The sequence below is a fragment of the Perognathus longimembris genome, chromosome 7, assembly GCF_023159225.1.
Source record: "Perognathus longimembris pacificus isolate PPM17 chromosome 7, ASM2315922v1, whole genome shotgun sequence".
Classification (NCBI taxonomy): Eukaryota; Metazoa; Chordata; class Mammalia; order Rodentia; family Heteromyidae; genus Perognathus; species Perognathus longimembris.
Genome location: NC_063167.1, coordinates 43217803 through 43240736, shown reverse-complemented (window position 1 = coordinate 43240736; position 22934 = coordinate 43217803). Strand labels below are relative to the sequence as shown.

Below are 22934 nucleotides of genomic sequence, written 5' to 3'. Positions count from 1 at the left end.
GGTCAGAAGTGGCACTGTGGCTCAAGTGGCAGAGTGCTAGGCTTGAGCAAAAAGAAGCCAGGGACAGTGCTCAGGCCCTGAGTCCAAGCCCCAGGACTGGCAAAAAACAAAACAAAAAAAGTTCAGGGCTGGGGATATGGCCTAGTGGCAAGAGTGCTAGCCTCGCATACATGAAGCCCTAGGTTCAATTCCCCAGCACCACATATACAGAAAACGGCCAGAAGTGGCACTGTGGCTCAAGTGGCAGAGTGCTTGACTTGAGAAGAAAAAAAAAAAAAAAGTTCAGGGACAGTACCAAAGCCCTGAGTTCATGTCCCAAGCCTGGCACACACACACACATCTATACATACAGATTGACTAATAGAAACAGACACAGTGATGTACTTCTAGCACTCAGGAGTCTGAGGCAAGAAGATCACAAACCTATAGCCTAGGATACTTAGCTAGTTCCAGGCCAACCTTGATACAAGATCTTGTCTGGACAGAAAAGAAAAAAAAGACTAAGAGAAAGATGTTACATTAGAAAAAAGATGCAAGTTAAGTACTAATGGTATTTTTGATGGTTTAAAATGCTACACATGGGGGCTGGGAATATGGCCTAGTGGCAAGAGTGCTTGCCTCCTACACATGAAGCTCTAGGTTCGATTCCCTAGCACCACATATATGGAAAACGGCCAGAAGGGGCACTGTGGCTCAGGTGGCAGAGTGCTATGCTAGCCTTGAGCGGGAAGAAGCCAGGGATGGTGCTCAGGACCTGAGTCCAAGGCCCAGGACTGGCCAAAATAAATAAATAAATAAATAAATAAATAAATAAATAAATAAAAAATAAAATAAAATGCTACACATGATGATGACCTTATTAAGAATGTCTAATAAATTTCATATAATTGATCTTAGTCCTATTTACTAAGTTAAACATTTAAACCATTGTTAATATATAGGGAGAATATAAATAAACAAGAATAAAACTATTAAGATCTTTCAAAAATACTACTATTCTCTCCAATGCCACAGATATTGACTTGTATAGGGGTTAATGAACCAGAGATACTTCAGAGTTCAACCAAAATGGAAAGAATAACAAAACTTAAAAATCCAAACTACCCTAATCCATGGTAGCAACAAGAATAACAGCTATGTGCAAGAGATGACATTGATCAAGATATATTATATTTATAAACTGCTTTGTTAAATGGCAACTCCTCTGTACAACTGTTTAAAGATAATAATTTTTAAAAATAGAATAACAGCTATATTTAACCTATGGTTTTGAAAGGAGAATCATAAATGTTTACATAAAAGACACTTATGGCCCAATTCAATAAAAATGTAATATGCTAAGTTAGTTACTGCTAAATCAGAAGGAAAAAAATTAACTTCAAGGAATTTTTTTCAATATGCAAACTGGAGTTAGATTTAAAGAAAATACAAAAACAAACAGATTTAATTTACCTCTGCCAAGAAAATGTAGTATGAGTCCTTGAGCCAAGAGCATTTGGCCAGTTCTTAGTGTACAGCCCCAACCACAATCTGTTGTCAAGGCTGAGCCTTCTATCTGAGGAAATTCTTCTCTGTAGGTCAGCCATATTCTAGAAATGAAATCTTTCCGAAATTCTTCTACATTTCCCGCAATTACATGATCTTCTATTGCACATCCTGATCTTGCAAGTAATGTTTTATTTTCATCTACAAATAAAAATATAAATTATGTAGTCCAACTACAAAGAAATGTCAATAATGCTAATATAATCCCATTGTTGTCTTATGTTATGGATTATGTCACAAGCTTCTTAATCCATTTTTTCTTTTGTTTTTATTTGTTTGGAGCTTGAAATCAGGGCCTGGTGCTGTCCTTTAGCTTTTTTACTCAAGGCTGGTGTTCTTATACCTGAGCCACAGCTCTACTTCTGGCATTTTGCTGTTTAACTGGACTTTCTTGCCCAGTCTGGCTTTGAACCTCAACTCTCAGCCTCCTGAATAATCAGGATTACAGAAGTAAACCACCATTACTGGGAAGATAAGTTTTATTCAACCTAGTCAGGTTTTTACAAATCAAATGGGAATGAATCTTGAAATGTGTTTTCTACTGGAGCCAGCCTGGTCAGAAAAGTCCAATGGGGGCTGGGAATATGGCCTAGAGGGAAAGTACTCACCTCGTATACACAAAGCCCTGGGTTCAGTTCCTTAGCACCACACATATATATATATAAAGCCAGAAGTAGTGCTGTGGCTCAAGAGGTAGAGTGCTAGCCTTGAGCAAAAAGAAGTTCAAGGACAGTGCTTAAGCCCTGAGTCCAAGCCCCATGACTGGCAAAAAAAAAGAAAGAAAAGAAAAGTCCATCAGACTCCCTCTCCAAAATGACCAGCAAAAGGTGGGTTGGAGGCATGGGCTTAAGTGGTAGAGGGCCAATGGAGCAAGTAAGCCAAGCAATCAAGCAAGTCAAAAACCTAGTAGTGGCAAAGAAGAAAACAAAAGACACAATAAGTAATGGGGTATGCCTCAAATGGTAAAGCATTCTCCAGCAAGCATACAGCACTGAATAGAACCTCCAGTACCAAAAAAGCAAAAAACAACAAAAGGAGATAATAGGATATGATAATGGGTACAAATGACAGGATATAGAACAAGGTCCAGAAAGTATAGGGAACACAGGAGCTTATGTCCCAGGGAGTTGAGTGGCAGATGGATGTGTTCACTAACACAGAAGCTCACCAAACCTTGTACTTCAAAGGTTTTTATGAAGGTTTCAAATGCAGGCATGATGAGCTCAGTTTCCAGTTCCTCTCCTCTCCTCCAGAGGATTGAAATGAGAACTAAAAGTTCCAAGCTTCTAATTATGGCTTAGACTTTCTAGTGACCAACTACCTTCCAGAAGTCCATCAAGTATCAGTACATTAGGCCAAGAGACATATTCTGATCATCAGAAGGGATTCAGAGCCAAACTCTACAACAGAAGATACTCCCACATGTCTCTATTATTAAGGATATTACAGGAATATTTGAAGCTCTGTGGTTAGGAAGTAGGAGCAGAAACTGACATATTTCTTAAGTATATACTGTGCTATTATTCTCATGCATTTCCTTCTAGGCATGATCAGTGTGCCAGCCAGTATATCCTGAACAAATAATTGCTGAAACTAGCCAGCTGGAATTTCATTCAAAAACCTTAGATAACGATTAACAATTATGGCTGGTGCCAGTGGTTCATGCTGATAATCCTAGGTACTTAGAAGGCTAAGATCAAGGATCATGGTTCAAAGCCAGCCCGGATAGAAAAATCTGTGAGACTTATCTCCAATTAACCAGCAAAAAGCCAGAAATGGAGCTGTGACTTAAGTGGTAAAGTGCCAGTCTTAAGCAAAAAAGCTTAAGGGACAGCACCTAGGCCCTGAGTTCAAGCCCCAGGACCAGGACACCTACATTCACACACACACACACACACACACACACACACACACACACACACACACCACACACACACACAATGTAATGTCAAGACCCAAAAAAAATTCTAATGATAATATTCTACAAATTCCTTCTCTAATGAATTTCATTTAGAATGCTTATTTACACCAGACATATTACTACATACCTATAAAATAAGTTATCACTGACATTTGGGAAGATCAAATCAGTTGCCTAAAATAACAACTAAACAGCAAAAAAGAGACAAATTCAAACCCAGATATCTGACCTGAAAGCTTGTATGTACTCTTAACCATTCTGCTTTAGCTGTACTCTGCCTGTAAAAACATGTTTACATGGGATGGGCTAACTCTATATAGATTCCTTCTCCATAATTTGATCCTTTCCAGAATTATTTCCCAATCAGAACTAAAGTAGATATCTCTATTTCCTACATTTTCCCCCTAATATTGCTATTGCTTTCATCATGCCACTCTAGACATACTTTCTTTTTTTTTTCTTTTTTGCAGGTTATGGGGCTTGAACTCTGGACCTGGGCACTGTCCCTGAGCTCTTCAGCTCAAGGCTAGCACTCTACCACTTGAGCCACAGTGCCACTTCGGATTTTCTCGTGTTTAATTGGAGATAAAGAGTCTCAGGGAATTTCCTGCCTGGGCTGGCTTTGAACCTCCATCCTCATATCTTAGTCTCCTGAGTAGCTAGGATTAAAGGCGTGAGCCACTGGCACCTGGCTCTATGCATACTTCTTTACATATCAACTTGGTACTCAACCTTCAAGATTGTTGAAGAACCCAATGAGTGAGAAATGTAAACTACTTAGAATACTACTGGCTATTATTACTACACAATAAATATTGGCTGATATTATTACAAGCCATTTACAATGTTTTAGAAAACTACTGATAAATGATATTTCAGAGTAAGCCAACCAAAAATGAATAAGCCTTGATAATAACATATGTTCATATACAGTCATTCTTTTTCTTTACAAAAGCATGTTCATGCATTTTAGATACACATACTCTCTCACACACAAACATACAAAACCAAAGATGTACAGTAAAAAGAATACCAGTGTTAAAGATATATCAGTTTAAATTCCAGATTCAAATATTTTTAAGACTTTTCGATTTAAAAGATTTATAAATGCTTTAAAAATTTATCACTTACCCTCATATTTAAAATGATAACATTTGCCAAGTAATAATACAGGGGAATTTCTACTAAAATATGTCTTTGTTTTCAACACCCAACCTAAAAACCAAAAAGAAGAGTTTTGTTATTAAAAGATTTAAAAATATACTTCTAAAAATATTTTTACTTGACTTTAAGCCAATAGTTATCACTTATAAATGTATAAGTAGTTGTACAGAGGGATTTTAATTCAACATGCCAGTTTATGATAGTAGATGTACATTTTTAAAAGAATGGAAAAATATTTGAAGAGAGCTAAAAAGAGTGACATGCTATTTTTGAATACTCTTTTAGCCCCATTTCATTCAAACATAAGAAAGAAAAAAATAACATAAGAAAGAAAAATAATTAATTTTAATTTACTTTGACAAGTCACAATATTCTGACAGCACAAAACTACCACTTTGAGCCACAACACCACTTCCAGTTTTCTGGTGGTTTCCTGGAGATAGAGTCTCACAGACTTTCCTGCCCAGGCATAGCTTTGAACTGCGATCCCCAGATTGCAGCCTCCGAAGTAGCTAGAATTACAGGTGTGAGCCACTGGCGAAGGCTGAGACTTTTATCTCCAGTTAACCACAAGAAAAATGGCAGTGGTGCTGTGGCTTAAGTGGCAGAGCAGTAGGCTTGACAGGGACAGCATCTAAGCCCAGAGTTCGAGTCCCAGGGCCAACAACAACAAAACAACAATAACAAAAAATAGACTATCTTATTTTCATGACATGTCTATCATAGTCAAATCTATAGAGACAGAAAGTACATTGGTGGTTTCTAGGAGCTAGGGAGAGAGGAATAGGGACTGACTGCTAACAGAAATAGAGTTAGTTGCCTTGGGGATAACTGATCATCAGATACTGATGATGATTTCTAATATATTCACCATTTTGTTCATATATTAAACACTAGTGGGCTATATATTTAAATTAGCAAATTACAATCCTGAAGTGAGGTTACCACCCAGTATATGAATGTATGTAAATTGATTTTTTAAACACTAAAATGTAAGTCATATAAATAAAATAAATCATATAAATAAAATAAAATTTAAATCAATTTTGTTTACTTCCTGATTAAGAGATGGAGATGCCAAAAACTGAATCTGAACAATATAGTTATTATCACTTGAATAAACTCTATCTGCTTTGGGATGTTAAAAGGGGGAGGCTGGAATTTTGGTTAGTGGTAGAAGAAATAAAAGGAAAAAAGAAATCCTAGCTACTCAGGAGATTAAGATTGGGAAGATTATAAACCCAGATAAAAAGTTCATGAAACACCTTTCTCAACCAAGTTAATAAAAAATGCTGGGAGGAAGGGGCCAATTACAGGACAGTCATTCAAGCTAGGAGTGGTAAACAGGAAGATCTCAGTCCAGGTTGGCTCCAGCAAAAAGAGAGACCCTGTTTGAAAACTAACGAAAGCAGAAAAGACTGGGAGGTATGGCTCAAGGGGTATAGCAACTGTCTAGCAAGCATGAGGCTCTTAGTTCAAACTGCAGTACCTCCAGAGTTACAGTAATTATAATAACAATATGGATATCTATGTATTCTATCAAATTAGGAAAAAAAGAATACTAAGTATGAGTTTCTAAGCAATGTTCATGGCAATATTCAACTCTTTCTTTAAAAGATTCTTATCTACACTGCTTATAGAAATAGTATATGGTAAAGTATTTCATTCATAACTAATTGTTGATGACTTAAGGAAGATAATATGTACATCTTTAAACACTTATATTATATATATATTATATATATATAATGGACAAATCATACTCACTGTATTTCATGTTGTTCCAAGCAGATACAAATTTGGTTTTTAACTTGTCAACTTCATCTGTTCCTGTGGCCTCCATATTCAACTTCTAAAGGAAAAGCCATCACTTGATTGCATTCTAGTGTAGAGTTAATCTTCCATACTGACTTGAAGAAAAAGATCAGGGCAAGATCAGTAATTAGTATATATTGCATGATGCCATACTGCTAAAGTTACTTAAGTGATTAAATAAAATTTGAAGCAACAAAAACAAAATGATTTCTCACTTTACAGAAGAAATATTACATAATATTCTGTATTTTAACTAAACAAAACATTTAACATCAAATGTGAAACAAAATTATCACATAAAACCAAATAACCTCCAAATGCACAAAACCAAATACAACAATTTTAAGTAACACAGCTCAGCTATGATGCTTGTGTGACAACCTAAGGTTTGTTTTATTTGTAATCAAGAAGGCAATTTAAAAACATTGACTATCTTCAGAGTGGCGACTTCTACTTATATTGATTAAGTCATTAATTCCATTTAAACTCTAAAGGCTTTGTTTTATTTTTAAATTATGGCATATTCCACATTTCTTTCCAATCTCAATACTGAAGAATTTTTTGAAAAACAAAATGGCTGGGGCTGGGAACATGGCCTAGTGGCAAGAGTGCTTGCCTCGCATACATGAAGCCCTGGGTTTGATTCCCCAGCACCCACATATATAGAAAACGGCCAGAAGGGGCACTGTGGCTCAAGTGGCAGAGCGCTAGCCTTGAGCAAAAAAGAAGCCAGGGACAGTGCTCAGGCCCTGAGTCCTAAGGCCCAGGACTGGAAAAAAAAAGAAAAACAAAATGGCTTAAATTTACGACAGAATTTGTTTTACTCTAAAAACAAAAAGAATAAATGAAGTGTGTGTTTCATAACTTGATGAAGGAAAATTGAGATGTGTGATATAATCCAAGAGAAAAAATTATGACTGAAAATGTCTTTATTTTAAATCATTCACAAATAATACTTAGTTTTGAAGAAAAGAGTATTGTAGGGAACATTACTCTTTCAAGGTTATAAATGTCTCCTCAAAATATTGATATACAGGGGGAGGGGGGAATGAGGGAGGAGGTAACAAACAGTACAAGAAATGTATCCAATGCCTAACGTATGAAACTGTAACCGCTCTGTATATCAGTTTGACAATAAAAATTTTTTTAAAAATTGATATACATTTCTCTAATAATATGCATCCTATTTTATAATGTATAACAAAAGCTACTATTTATATACTGTGGTTTTAAGGCAAAAGAAAACAACCTACTGAAAAAATTTAAAAAGCAAACTTGTCTACAGTACAGAAAGTCCAAAAGAGTGGCACAAGATGAAAGCAAACAGGGCCCTCCAGATTTTAGCCACCTAGGAGACTACTAAGATCTGAGGATCGAGGTTCAAACCAGACCAGGCAGAAAAGTCCATGTGACTTATTTCCAATTAGCCAGCAAAAAGAAGTGGAAGTATGGCTCAAGTGGTAGAACACCAGCCTTAATTAAATTGAAGCTCCAGTCAGGTGCCAGTGGCTCACACCTGTAATCCTAGCTACTCAGGAGGCTGAGATCTGAGGATCAAGGTTCAAAGCTAGCCCAGGCTGGAAAGTCTTGAGACTCCTATCTCCAATTAACCCCAAAAAACTGGAAGTAGCACTGTGGCTTAAGGGGTAGAGTGCTAGCCTTGAGCTGAAGAGCTAAGGGACAGGACAGTGCCCAGGCCCAGAGTTCAAGCCCCATGACTGACAAAAATAATAATAATATTTTTTTAATTCAAGCTCAGTACTGGCATTCAAAATAAAAAAGAATTTTATTATCTATCCTAAAGGCAGATGGTTTCAAATAGGAATATCAGAATCCGATTTTGTGGGCTTTGTTTTTATTAATATCATTATTGTTGTTCTAATAAAAGCATGAAGAACAGGCTGAAAACTATAGTAGATAGCGAAAGTCTGCTACTATTGTACAGCACTAGGACAGAAATGACATCCTGGCTAGGAGCAGTAGAGAAGGACAGAAATGGATACAGGAAACATGTCACAAACTCAGGAAGGGCTGGAAACAAGTGGCAGAGCACTTGCATAGTAAGAGCAAAATTGAGTTCAATCCCCAATACCACCAAAAGTTTATTCTTTCTTGGTGATGAATAGTGAAGGTAAAGAATTGGGATATGCTACCCAAAACTCTGAAATTACTGCAGGACAGAATAGAAGAGACACTAGAACTCATAGGCACAGGCAGGAACTTCCTGAACAAAGTCCCAGGGGCACAACAGATTGGAGAGACTCAACAAATGGGACTATATTAAAATAAAAAGTTTCTGCACATCTGAAAACATAGCTACTAAATTAGAAAGACAACCAACCAAATGGGAAAAGATATTCACCAGCAATGCATCAGACAAAGGCCTAATATCCATCATATACAAGGAACTCAAGAAACGAATCCCTCCAAACTAATAAATGAATCACTAAATGAGCAAGGGAGCTAAAGAGAGACTTCACAGAAGTAAAAATGGCAAAGAAACACATGAGGAAATGTTCATCATCCCTGGCTGTAAAGGAAATACAAATAAAAACAACCCTGAGATACCACCTTACCCTAGTTAGAATGGCCAGTATTCTGAACTTATATAACAAATGCTGGGGGGAGTGTGGAGAAACAGGAACCCTATTGTACTGCTGGTGAGAGTGTAAACTAGTACAACCACTCTGGAAAGTAGTCTAGGCGACCCTCAAAAAACTAAACACAGACATACCCTACGACCCAGCCATACCCACTCCTAGGCATCTACCCTGAGCAACAGGAACCAGAATATGACAAGGATACCTGCATTTCCATGTTCACTGCTGCAATGTTCACAAAAGCCAAGATACAGAAACAACCCAGATGCCCCACTACAGAGGAATGGAGCCAAAAAAATGTGATATCTATATACAATGGAATTTTACACCGCCATTAGAAAGGATAAAATAATAGCATTCGCAGGGAAATGGAGAGAATTAGATCAAATCAGGTTGAGCAAGATAAGCCAAGACTAGAGAGACAAACAGTGCATGGTCTTCCTGATATGTAGATGGTATATTTAAAAGCAAGGAGATATAACAAAGTAAACAGGATTCAAGATACCAATACACAGTGAGAACAAAAAAAAGGACAGTCTTGGGAGAAAAGCACCAAATAGTAAGACCCAAGCACCTCTTCATATGTACATAAAATAATATACAGACTGAAAAGAACCCTAAAGATAAGGAAACAAAGGACCTCTTCTTAATTTGTCTTATTATAGTTTTTCAAGACCCTATATTCTTTACCTCACATGGACCCAAGAACTGCAGCAGACATTGATGAAAATGAACTAAGCAACTCAAGAGCAGTGATAGTAAGGAGGAAATGAGAGCAAAAGAGGGAACAGATGATACTAAGAAAAAGTAAAGAAATGTACATCATCTAATGTGGAAGAAACTGTTTTATTGTTTATGCTCATGACGTTCATAAGCTTAGTTAGGCTGATGATGTCCATCATTGGGAAGGTTAAAATGTGTAATGTAAAATTTATGTAGTTCCTTAGTCTCAATAAAAGAAAAACAAAAGGAACCAGGATATGTCAAAGATAACACCTATACAAATGGTACCTATTATTGAAACAGGGAACATTAGGGAAAGGGAAGGTTAAAGGGAGATCAAAAATTTGATATGAGGCTGGGAATATGGCCTACAGGCAAGAGTGCTTGCCTCCTACACATGAAGCTCTCGGTTCAATTCCCCAGCACCACATACATGGAAAACGGCCAGAAGGGGCGCTGTGGCTCAGGTGGCAGAGTGCTGGCCTTGAGCCGGGAAGAAGCCTGGGACGGTCGGTGCTCATGCTCTGAGTCCAAGGCCCAGGACTGGCCAAAAAAAAAAAAAATTTTTGATATGAGGCTTGTGGCATCTGAGATGTCTGTGAGAAATACAAGTAAAAATTGAAGTACAATTGAAATACAAGTAAAATTTTGTTTAATCATTTAATAAATTTTAAAAGGCATTGTTGTAGGAATTAAGACAGCAGAGAACAAAGGCAATGAAATAATTCCTTTCATGCAGCCTACATTCTAAATATATTTAACAGATATGAACCAGGAAGTTAGTTGTATAGATCTGGAGTTCAACAAGAAGTCTGGGCTAGAGATTAAAATTAAGTTGTAAACAGCTGATAAACAAGAATTAGAGCTATAAACACATTTGTGTTTATATGCTTTGTGTTTAATGTACTTAATGCTTTGCCTTCTTATTGGTACCCTCAGCACTTAGCACATGCCTGGTACTAAAAGATATTTAAGGGGCTGGGGATATAGCCTAGTGGCAAGAGTGCCTGCCTCGGATACACGAGGCCCTAGGTTCGATTCCCCAGCACCACATATACAGAAAACGGCCAGAAGTGGCGCTGTGGCTCAAGTGGCAGAGTGCTAGCCTTGAGCAGGAAGAAGCCAGGGACAGTGCTCAGGCCCTGAGTCCAAGGCCCAGGACTGGCCAAAAAAAAAAAAAAAAAAGATATTTAAGGCCTCCATGAAATAGTTCTGCCCACTTACTGAGTTTTCCTCACGTGACACTCCCTCACTCACATGTGCCACATGGTAAAGCTACTTTTAATACTAATATTAAAGCTTCTTGAACTCGGTATGCTACTATTTGACACCTCCTTGCCCTTGCTAATGTTGTTTCCTCTACCTCAAATGACTTCCCACTTACACTCACTGTTAAACTATCTTACTATCAAAAGCCCCTAGGATCCATCCAGCTTAAGTCTTACTTCCTTTGGTAAGACGGGTTAAAAGTTCCCCAGCTACACACCTCAAGTTAAGACCAGTGCCTTCCTCTTAACTCTCATGGGATCCTTTGTTGTCCACTGTCACAGTGCTCATCATGCTACATGGTCATTATTTACTTTTTCCCTGTCAGCTATACTAGACAGTAATTTTTTTGAGTGTCCTTATATTTTGTCTGGCATGCAACTGGTTCTCAAAACTACTAAATGGATCACTAAATGATAAATTAATGAAACACAGGTATATGGTAGTAACATTTCACAAGAATTAGAATTATTTTTTGTTTTGTTGTTTTTTTGCCAGTCCTAGGGCTTGAACTCAGGACCAGAGCACTGTCCCTGGCTTCTTTTTGCTCAAGGCTAGCACTCTGCCACTTGAGCCACAGCACCACTTCCGGCTTTTTCTATGTATGTGGTACTGAGGAATCAAACCCAGGGCTTCATGTATACGAGGCAAGCACTTTACCACTGGGCCATATTCCCAGCCCCAAGAATTAGAATTATTTTTAACTGACAACCAAAATTAAAGGAAGTCTGTGCTAGCCAGGTACTGGTGGCTCACACCTGTAATCCTAGCTACACAGGAGGCTGAGATATGAGGACTGTAGTTCAAAACCAGCCTGGGCAGGAAAATCCGACGGACTCTTAACTCCAATTAATCACAAAAAAAGCCGGAGTGATGGTGTGGCTCAGTGGAAGACTGCTAGCCACCCAAGTACTGAGTTCAAGCCCCATAAAGGACAAAAAAAAAAAAAAAAAAAGCCTGTGCTTTCATGCCAAGTGTTTGTTTTATGAAATTAGGTATATGTATGTATATAAATATTTACAATTGTTATCTCCACTTGATGGATTGTTACCTTTCTCAGTATGATGTCACTTTCATTTGTCTCTTTTTAATTTAATTTTGTTTTTAAGTTTACTTAGTCAGATATCAGTATAGCTACTCTGCTTTCTTGTGGGCTCTATTTGCTTAGAAGTTTTGGGTTTTTTCTGTCTTTTCACTTTAATCTTATATTTGTCTTTGTCAAGGCAATGTGTCTTCCATAAACAAAAAACAGTTGGGTCTTGTTTTTTATAATCAACCTGCAGATATGTATCTTTTGAATGGAGAATTGAGACCATTAACATTTAGTTATTATTATTTTTTAAAATATAGTAATGAGAGTCATTTTGTTGTTTCTTGCAGTGTCTGTTTCTTTTTCTAATCCTCATTTGCTTTCCACTTCTCTAGTGATATTTATCTCACCTGTACTTTGCTAATTGTACTTATCTTTCACTTCTATGTGTCTTTAAGTACCTTCTACAGTGCTGGGATGATGGTTTTGAATTCTTTTAATTTTTATTTATCATCTTCTTTAATTTTGCAGGATAGCTATTTTGAATAATCTAAATTGGCAATTAGTACTCAGGCTTAAAATATGTTTTTCCAAGCCGTCCTGGATCTAAGAGTGTCTAACTAAGAAGTTTGTTGGGGCTGGGAATATGGCCTAGTGGCAAGAGTGCTCGCCTCCTATACATGAAGCCCTGGGTTAGATTCCTCAGCACCACATATATAGAAAATGGCCAGAAGTGGCGCTGTGGCTCAAGTGGCAGAGCGCTAGCCTTGAGCAAAAAAGAAGCCAGGGACAGGGCTCAGGCCCTGAGTTTAAGGCCCAGGACTAGCAAGAAAAAAAAAACAAGTTTGTTGTTCTGATGGATTTTTTCATAGTGTGACTTGTAGCTTCTCTCTTAAATTTTGAATATTCTTTCCTTCTTCTGTACATTTAATGTTTTAAATACAAGTGCAGTGGTTTTTTTCTGATATTCCCTGTTACGTATCCTCAAAGTTTCTTGAACATGAATGACTAACTCTCACAAGTTGGGAAATTTTCTACTATTGTTTGAATTGTTTTTGTTGTTGTTTGTTATTGGTAGTGGTGCTTGTCAGGGCCTAGGCACTGTCCCTGAGCTCTTTTGCTCAAGGCTAGTGCTCTACCACTTTGAACCACAGTGCCACTTCCAGTTTTCTGGTGATTCAAGTTTATTTTTAAAAAGCCATAAACCTTGAATCTTCTATATCCAAAATTTTTATGCAAGAGAATGTACATGAACATAATTTCTTCTAAGTCAGAAATGAAGTATGTCACTGGGAAGCTTTTGCTCTGACAGTTCCCAACAATGGATACCAATAACAATCTGGATAGTTTTTAACAATAAGGAAATGTAGATGTACTAGAATAGCAAGGTGAGATAGGCAACAAATGTAGAAATTATTGAGCTTAATATGACCTCAAAAAATGTAAAGTGGGGCTGGGGATATGGCCTAGTGGCAAGAGTGCTTGCCTCGTATACATAAGGCCCTGGGTTCAGTTCCCCAGCACCACATATACAGAAAATGGCCAGAAGTGGCGCTGTGGCTCAATGGCAGAGTGCTAGCCTTGAGCAAGAAGAAACCAGGGACAGTGCTCAGGCCCTGAGTCCAAGCCCCAGGACTGGCCAAAAAAAAAAAACAAAAAATGTAAAGTGGCCCAAGCAGAAAAGCTCATGAGGCATTAATTAAGCACCAAAAGCCAGATGCAGAGCTAGTTCAAATGCTAGAGCACTAACCTTGAGCAAAATAACTCAGGGACAGCACCCAGCCCCAGGATCAATGGAAAACTTCTTAAAAAGCAGAGATGCACATCAAATGGTAAAGCTCCAGTCCTGAGAGGAAAAGCCAAGCAAGAGCTCAAGGCCCTGAGGTTCAAGCCCCAATACCAGTATACACACACATATACAAAAAAATAATAATAATAATTTGAAGAATTTCAACTCCAAATCTCCAAATATAAAATATCTGAATACTTTATTTTCATTATTTATATAGAGTTGGGATAATAAAATTATCATCTATGGTCAAAGTTAAGATAAAACTGTACTATTTAATAATTCATATGGGCACTTTTTATATGACTAAAATGAAATTCCATTCTTTCAAAAGGATTAAAGCCAACTTTATTTAAATGACTGTTTCTAAAACTCTTTAGAGCAATCAGAGATTACTTTGTAAGGTGATCCCTTCAACTATGTTGTAAAGTATTACAAACTGAGACATTTTATGAAGGATTAACCAAAAATTCCTAATGAGATTTGCCTGGTAGAGTGTTAAAACTCATTATAAAACTACAGTAATTAAACTTTAGCACTATTTAAATTTATTATTCTTATTAGGACAGGATGACACTGAATAAAACATACTAGAAAGCAGAGCAATAAATCCTAGCATATTTGAGATCTGAGTGCCTGATATTAGCAATATTTCACATCAGTCAGAAAAAATAGCTATTTTAATAAATAGGACTAGAATAACAGGCTGTTTTAAACAATAAAGCTCTATGACTACCTCATGCTTTGTCAGTTCTAGATAGTCAAAGACTTAAATGTAAATGCAGCTGAAAGTGGTGGCACATACTTGTAATCCCAGCACTGGGGAGTCTGAAGCAGGAGGATTTAGAGTTTGAGGCCAGCCTGGTTATATACACGCCAAGTTCCAAGTCAGCCTGAACTATACAGTGAGACATAATCAATCAATGACTAGGGATGGGGCTGGGAATGTGGCCTAGTGGCAAGAGTGCTTGCCTCGTATACATGAAGCTCTGGGTTTGATTCCCCAGCACCACATATATAGAAAATGACCAGAAGTGGCACTGTGGCTCAAGTGGCAGAGGGCTAGCCTTGAGCAAAATGAGGCCAGGGACAGTGCTCAGGCCCTGAGTCCAAGGCCCAGGACTGGCAAAAAAAAAAAGATTGTAAATGACTAGGGATGCAGCTGAGTGGTAGAAATCTTAACAAGTTCAAACTCTAATACAAAAAAAAAAAAAAAATTCAGATTAAGGCTGCTCCTAACAGCTCTCCAAGTAGTATATTCAAGACAAACTTTGTCTTTCAGGAGAAAGAGAACATTTATGACAAAAATCAGTATTATTTTTTTTCCTTGATGGTGAAGGATGATCCTCAAAGCAAAGAAGTACTTGTCACCAGGATGGTGAATGTAAAGAAGGACAAAGGAGGGGCTGGGGATATGGCCTAGTGGCAAGAGTGCCTGCTTCATATACATGAGGCCTTGGGTTCGATTCCCCAGCACCACATATACAGAAAATGGCCAGAAGCGGCGCTGTGGCTCAAGTGGCAGAGTGCTAGCCTTGTGCAAGAAGAAGCCAAGGACAGTGCTCAGGCCCTGAGTCCAAGCCCCAGGACTGGCCAAAAAAAAAAAAAAGAAGGGCAAAGGATCAGTGCTTCTCCATGCAGATAAGAAGATAACTGCACAACTGGTATGGCTAACTCAGACCTGCTGGCTTTCATGATTCATAATGAGTGCTTAGTCTCCTTTCAAGATAATTTCAAAGTCATGGGCAACATGAGCTTAGCAATCAAATAATAAAATCTTCAGCTTCATCTAGGCAAATAAATATATACATATGTACATGCATATATTTCATTGTAAAAACTTATACTGAAACTTCACGTTGGCAAACAGAATTTGTTTTTAAATTTTGTTTTAAAGTTGTTTTAATTTGTTGCTAGAAAAGGAGTGACCAATCATGTTTTTCCCCAGCTCTGAGTAATAGAGACTGGTGGTATAGTACCACTTTGTAGAACTGCATACAACTATGTACAAAAAGGTTAGTAACTGATTTCAGGTAAATTTGAGTTTCGGATTAAAATTAGGAATAGTTAAAATCTATTGAGGAAGTAGAGATTAAAGCATTCATGGCTAGAAGCCAATGAGCAAAAGGAGATCCCACCAATCTCAACAAACAAGCTGTGGTAACACACATGGAAGGCTTACATCGGAGATCATCCAAGACCACCCTACATCCCTAGCAATAAACAAAACTTTATCTGAAAAATAAAGTGAAGCAAAAAGGGCAGGTGATATGGCTCAAGTGATAAAGTGTTTACCTAGCAAGCACCAGACCATGAGTTCAAACCCAGTACCACTAAAAAACAAAATTTAGAAGATAGCCTTTGTTAATTCACAGATTCAATTTCACCTCAAAATAAATGTGGCAAGATTAGAAAGAGCAAAAAGAATAAATTAGCACTTCAGCTCAATCTATTAAAATACTTTTCCTATATTTGTGTGAGAGATGCCTAGTAAAAGGAAAATAAACATAGTTCACAAATGAGAAAAAAAAATCTACACAAATGTGAAAAACACAGTGAATTTTAAGAGCAATAGTCTTTACTGCTAATTCCTGAACTATCCTTACCCACATTTTCCTTTGTAAAACTGCCCTAGTTAAAAAAAAAAAAACTTTATAGATGAATTGACATTCGTTGGTCTAAAGCCAGACACAGCAGTATACACCTGCAACCTCAGCTAATCTAGAGTGCTGAAGCAGGGCTACCTGAGCTAGGAATTCAAGGTCAAGTCCAGCTCAGGCAACCACTGAGACTATGTCTCCAAAAGACAAACAAAAAATCCTGTGTCTACAAAGCATAAAGTGCACTCGTTACACTTCAATCCTTCTAGATCCCTCAAAGATTTGGTTCGACTATCCCTATAATCAAACTCATAACATCACAATTCTTATTTATTCTATGTAGTGTCATCAGAGCCAGTTTAGAGAAAATATCAAAATAACACTATTTATAGCTTCCAAATTACTTTTAAAAGGTGTTTATGTCTTCCTTCTCTCTTTTTTTTTCCTCTCTCTCTCTCTCCCTCTTTCTTTCTCCTGCTGGTACTGGGGCCTGAACTCAGCTGTGAACTCCCATTCTGCCTTTTCTGCTCAGGTTGACACTCCACCACTTAAGCCATACCTCCACTTCTGACTTTTTACAGGTTAACTGGAGATAAGAGTTTTGCAGATTTGTCTGCAGAACTGGCTTTAAACCATGATTTTCAGATCTCAGCCTCCTGAGTAGCTAGGATTATAGGCATGAGCCATGAGAACCTAATAATGTGTTTTTGTGGAGGGGTTTTTGGTATTCACAAATTTACTTGCTTAGCAGAAGTTGGAATTGGCAATAGTTATACATCAGACTCTTGTTCACTTTGGGTATTCTCAGGAACTTCCCATTTGTACATCAATGGCTACCTTCCCACACATTTGAATCACCTGGAAGCTTTCAAAAACTACCAATGCCAGGTGTTATTTCTTTTTTATTTTTCGCCAGTCCTGAGCCTTGGACTCATGGCCTGAGCACTGTCCCTGGCTTCTTTTTGCTCAAGGCTAGCACTCTACCACTTGAGCCACAGCGCCACTTCTGGCCATTTTCTATATATGTGGTGCTGGGGAATTGAACCCAGGGCTTCACTAGGCCATATCCCCAGCCCAGGTGTTATTTCTTAAGACAAGAGAAATTACAAATCTTTTTTCAAGGAAATGTCTTTAATAATGCATATATAACAAATGTTACCATCTACCACCTCCTTATTATTCATTGTTTATATTCTAACAAATAAACTTTTTCACCTAAAACCATTTCCATTTTGCTCTAACATGTTGAATTTTAGAGAATAATTGTACTGGGAGGAGAAAATGCTACATAATTCTGCCTCCTTAAATTCAGATAAGTGACCAAAATGAGGTCTGTTTCTAAGCTTTTTCTCTAGTCCCATTCCATTAGTTATTGTGGCCAAGAAAATGGCCATAATAGTGGCATGTAGTAGCTACATGCCATTTAAAACAACACATTTAGGGCTGGGGATATAGCCTAGTGGCAAGAGTGCCTGCCTCGGATACACGAGGCCCTGGGTTCGATTCCCCAGCACCACATATACAGAAAACAGCCAGAAGCGGCGCTGTGGCTCAAGTGGCAGAGCGCTAGCCTTGAGCGGGAAGAAGCCAGGGACAGTGCTCAGGCCCTGAGTCCAAGGCCCAGGACTGGCCAAAAAAAAAAAAACACATTTACTTATGTAACACTGGAGACGATGCAAGGCATTACAAGAGATAAAATGATCCATGGAACTCAGTTCCTCTCATTAACTTTACATTCTAATAAGCAAGATGTTTACAAGTAACACATACAAGTAACATACAACTAAACACAGTTATATCTCAAGATATGAAGGGTAGGCTAGATGCTAGTGACTCACACCTGTAATCCTAGCTACTAGCAATCATGGTATAAAGCCAGCTGGGGAAGGAAAGTCTGTGAGACTCTTATCTCCAATTAACCAGCAAAAAGCTAGAAATGGAGCTGTGGTTCAAGTGGTAGAATGTTAGCTTTGAACACAAAAACTCAAGAACAGCACCTATGCTCCGAGTTCAAGCCCCAGGATAGGCACAAAAAAAAAAAAAAAAGAGGGGGCTGAGGATATAGCCTAGTGGCAAGAGTGCTTGCCCCGTATACATGAGGCCCTGGGTTCAATTCCCCAGCACCACATATATAGAAAATGGCCAGAAGTGGTGCTGTGACTCAAGTGGCAGAGTGCTAGCCTTGAGCAAAAGGAAGCCAGGGACAGTGCTCAGGCCCTGAGTCCAAGCCCCAGGACTGGCCAAAAAAAAAAGATATGAAGGGTAATAAGAGAGAAATACTTTCCACTTTCACACACGAATAATATCACAGGGTAAAGCAGAGTCACAACCGGCACTGAACAAGGATATGCAATGAACAAGGATAAACAAGTAAATCTTTCTATTCTGCAAATAAATACAGAAAAACACTATAGACATAATACTAAAGTATCTTCAACAATTATGTCCTATTGTTAGAGCTAATGCTTGAATTGTATCATCAGCCAAAGGAACATTGTTTAAATGCTCACAAACACAATTGTTTTGGCTTATAAATGGAATTGGTTGATGTTACTTTTCTTGTCACTCCTATTTTTAAGTAATATTATGTTAGAAAAATAGAGCCGCAACTATAAATCCTTCGTAAGATTAAAACTCTATGTTCTTAGACTAGAGGTGTGGTTAGTGGTAGAGAAGCCGCTGAATAAGTATGCCAAACAAATTTGAGATTCTCAGAACAAACCCCAGTACCACAAAAAGAAACAGAAACTATATATTCTCTAGCTGATATAATTATTGTAAAGTTCCCTATAAGTATGCATAATGATAAAGTTTTAAATTATTTTGTCTACTTTAATAGATTTTAACAGATAACTGATTTTTATAGTATATTAAAAGGTCATTTTACTGGACATATTAAATTACAACCCCCCCAGTACAATCATTTAAAGCTCAGAAAATAAAAAATAGAATAAAATAAAAACTAGGTTTGTAGAAACCTAACTATATTTTAAATCATAATCATAAAAAATTCAAATTATTTCAACACCTTTTTTTTTTTTTTGCCAGTCCTGGGGCTTGGCTTAGGACCTGAACACTGTCCCTGGCTTCTTTTTGCTCAAGGCTAGCACTCTGCCACTTGAACCACAGCGCCACTTCTGGCCATTTTCTGTATATGTGGTGCTGGGGAATGGAACCCAGGGCTTCATGTATGCGAGGCAAGCACTCTACCACTAGGCCATATTCCCAGGCCTCAACACCTATTTTAACTATATCTTTGGTGAGATAAAAGGCCAAAAAAAAATCCTTTACTTGGTGGATTTGTTGAAAGCAATGATGGTATAGTAATTTCAAGCCTATTTTCTGTGTTACAAGATAGATTAAATGTGTAATATATTGATATAGTTGAGAATCCAAATTTTCGAAATTGAAAAAAAAGAAATACAAATATGAATTGGGAAGAAAGGAAGAGAAAACTTTAGTACTGAATTTGGGTTGAGGGTGTTCTATGAACTCATTTCTTTTGGGAGAGTGAGAGAAAAACCTTATTTAAAGGGTTTAAAAGCAATAACAACCAGTAGCAATTAATATGTTCAATGACAAGATCTTGGTTTCTAAATACAATTTATCACTAGAGTTAAAGAGAAGTCACAACAAAGTCTTTACCGAACTTCATGGTAAAATATAGTTACAGTGAAACAAGAAAATGTTTCAATCATTAGAAGATGCAGGAGGAAGTAATTAAGGGTGAAGTGACAAAGTATCTTCACTTCATTTTCACATGGCTCAATAAGGAAAAATAATGGGTAGGTATATTTAAATATGAAGGGTAATGGCATAGTAATAAGTATGAATTCAAAGGAGGGACAGTATTGACTACTGTCTCAACTTTTGCATGGGTCTGACACTTTCAAGAGCAAGCTCAAGTGGTAGAACACCAGCCTTGAGTGAAAAAAGCCAAGTGAGAGTGCAAGGTCCTAAGTTCAAGCCCCAGTACCAGCATACAAAAACAATTTTTAGTGGCTGAGAATATGTGGCTGAGAATATGGCTAGTGGTAGAGTGCTTGCCTCCTATACATGAAGCCCTGGGTTCGATTCCACAGCACCACATATATAGAAAAGGCCAGAAGGGGGAGGACACACTACAAATTCATTTGAGTTACATAGGCCCCAGATATAAGGGACAAAATTTCTGTCTTCAGGGCTGGGAATGTGGCTTAGTGGTAGAATGTTTGCCTAGTATGCATGAAGTCCTGGGTTTGATTCCTCAGTACCACATAACACAGTGATAGAATGCTAGCCTTGAGCAAAAGAAGCCCAGGGACAGTGGCCAGGCAGGCCACTGATATTTGCCAGAGCTACCAAAAGATCTAGAAACATCTCATTACAAAATATCACAAACATATTTTTCAAAAGTTCACATTACCAAAAAAGCATCAGTTGAGCAGCTTTTAACCTTTTTACTAAATTATAAAAGTTTTTGCATTGCTCACTTTGTAATTCCAAACAGTTCTCAATTTTTTATACCAAGTGAACTAACTGATCATTCAATTAGCCTCAGATTATTGGACTAATCAAAAACTCTAGAGGAAAAGCTTAAGCATTTTAACACTCAGAAAATACATTGACTTTACCTTCTTAAAGCCTTTCCAATACCTCTGGGACCTCCAGTGATTCATAATCTAATTACAAATCACAAGCAAGCAAAAAGGAAAGAAGACTCCCTTGTGTCTGCTATCAATTGACCTAACATCATTGCAAAAACTCCACTGAGATATGTGGTCAGTAAAAGGAAAAGAAAATCCGCATCTAAGTAGTTCAAATATAAAGAGCTGTAAGGTCAGACACTCTCTTAACGCTAGGGTAGCAGTGAACCCCATGGGGGAAAATAATCAATACAAAAATGTAAACCAATCATGATATTACACATCAATGGACATGTTAATTTGAAATTCCATGTACAACTATGTGAAGATATACAAGTTCAATAGGCAGAGTTATGCCGTGAGGTTTCTTGTGCGTAACCATCGCCTATAAGATTCTATTCTAGATTTCTAACCTCAAAAGTTCTGGGGTGTGGATGAGATTAGGAGCATGATGAAAACCATGATGGATTATATTCAGATGCAAAGGCATTGATATATTGAAGTCAGTATGTTATACTTTGAAGTAGAGACAAGCCCCCACCCCCCAAGAGGGAAAAGGTTACAAGAATAGGAATTGAAATCTGGAGTTGGGCTTAAATTAGGTTTTGCTTGCTTGTCTGTCTGCTTTAAATGATGACAACCCGAACCCACAGACACCGGGAAGGCGTTAAACGCCACAGACCAGGCAGTGGCCGGAGCACCGAGGAAATCCTCAAGTTCAGAGGAGAATCGCTTGCCCACATGTCTTCTGTCAGTGCAGCCCAGGGCAGGGCGAGGGGGACACGGATGACAAGCAGGGGAGATGGAGGGCCCGCCCAAAGACGCCTTCGAGGTCCCCTTACCGAGGGCAGGGCCCCCCGAGAAGCCCCGGCAAGAGATACTAACTCCCAGACACCTCGACTCCGCCAGTCTCGAGCGGAACCCTCACCGACACGGAAGACGCTGAAGAACTGTACAAATGTAAAGGAGTCACCGACCCGGGAACCGCGCTGCGGCGCTGGCGGCGGCGGCCACCAGAGCAACCCGCCCGCAGACACTCCGGCCCCGGCGCCGCGGCAGCAGGAACTGCGCGCCCCAAGCCCCGCCGGGCCACCATAGTCGGAGGCACGGCCTCCGCCGTAGACCCATTCGCCTGTCACTTCCGGGACGCGGTAACATCCCGAAGGGTAGCGGCGGCTGCGGCGCTCCGCCCCGACCTTCTTTTCCACCTGTGCTACTCCAGCTTTCTAGTCAGCAAAGCGGCTAGCACGGAGAGAGAATCCACTCGTAAACAACCTAAGGCCTGTCGGTAGGATAAGACGTTGCAGCTGCCTCACGGGTCTGTTCAGGAGTTGGACTTCAACTACCAGCATACCATGCAACACCCTCATCTCCCTTGCCTGCGGCGAAGGAACTACAAGGTCCAGCGTGCACTGCGGTCCCTTACTGCCCCATCTTTGTAGCTCTCCAACCAAGCCTTGCTTTGATTTAAAAACAAATAAATAAATAAATAAAATAAAAGTATCCTCTCTCATCCTGTTGTTAGAGTACTCCAAGAAAACCTATGGGAACTATAGGCTAGATAATTGGAGGTCATCCATTTGTGCACTCATTTTCCACATTCCGGTGCTTTTCAAGGATTGAAACAACAGTCTTAAGGAGGCCTCACTTTTTTGTTGTTATTATAAAGGTGATGCACAAAGGGGTTACAGTAACATAAGAGGTCATGCTTTTAGGAGATGTCAAGACAAATACTAATTATTGCAAAATGTGACCCGACAGCATTCTGAAGTGCCTCAGAGTTTTTTGGAACAAAACTAACAGACCTTTCTCCTGAAATGCACAGGAAATCACAGAAGTTAGAAATACTTAGCAGT

General features: G+C 38.5%; 1 protein-coding gene across 6 annotated transcripts in view; it reads right to left on the bottom strand.

The window, feature by feature from the left end:
• Atg4c (autophagy related 4C cysteine peptidase) overlaps positions 1–22201 on the bottom strand; it is a 56920-nt gene extending 34719 nt beyond the window's left edge. The window contains exons 1-4 of one of the 6 annotated variants that reach the window (XM_048351463.1): positions 22056–22201; positions 6398–6540; positions 4598–4681; positions 1453–1686 (exon numbers count right to left, since the gene is read on the bottom strand). In XM_048351463.1, the coding sequence (XP_048207420.1) occupies positions 1453–1686; positions 4598–4681; positions 6398–6473 (394 nt within the window). In that variant the 5' untranslated portion in view covers positions 6474–6540; positions 22056–22201. Of the gene's footprint in view, positions 1–1452; positions 1687–4597; positions 4682–6397; positions 6541–21963 lie in introns of all 6 variants that reach the window. The other 5 variants (XM_048351460.1, XM_048351461.1, XM_048351464.1 and 2 more) reach the window with 5 other exon arrangements.
• Between the last annotated feature and the right edge of the window lie 733 nt (positions 22202–22934).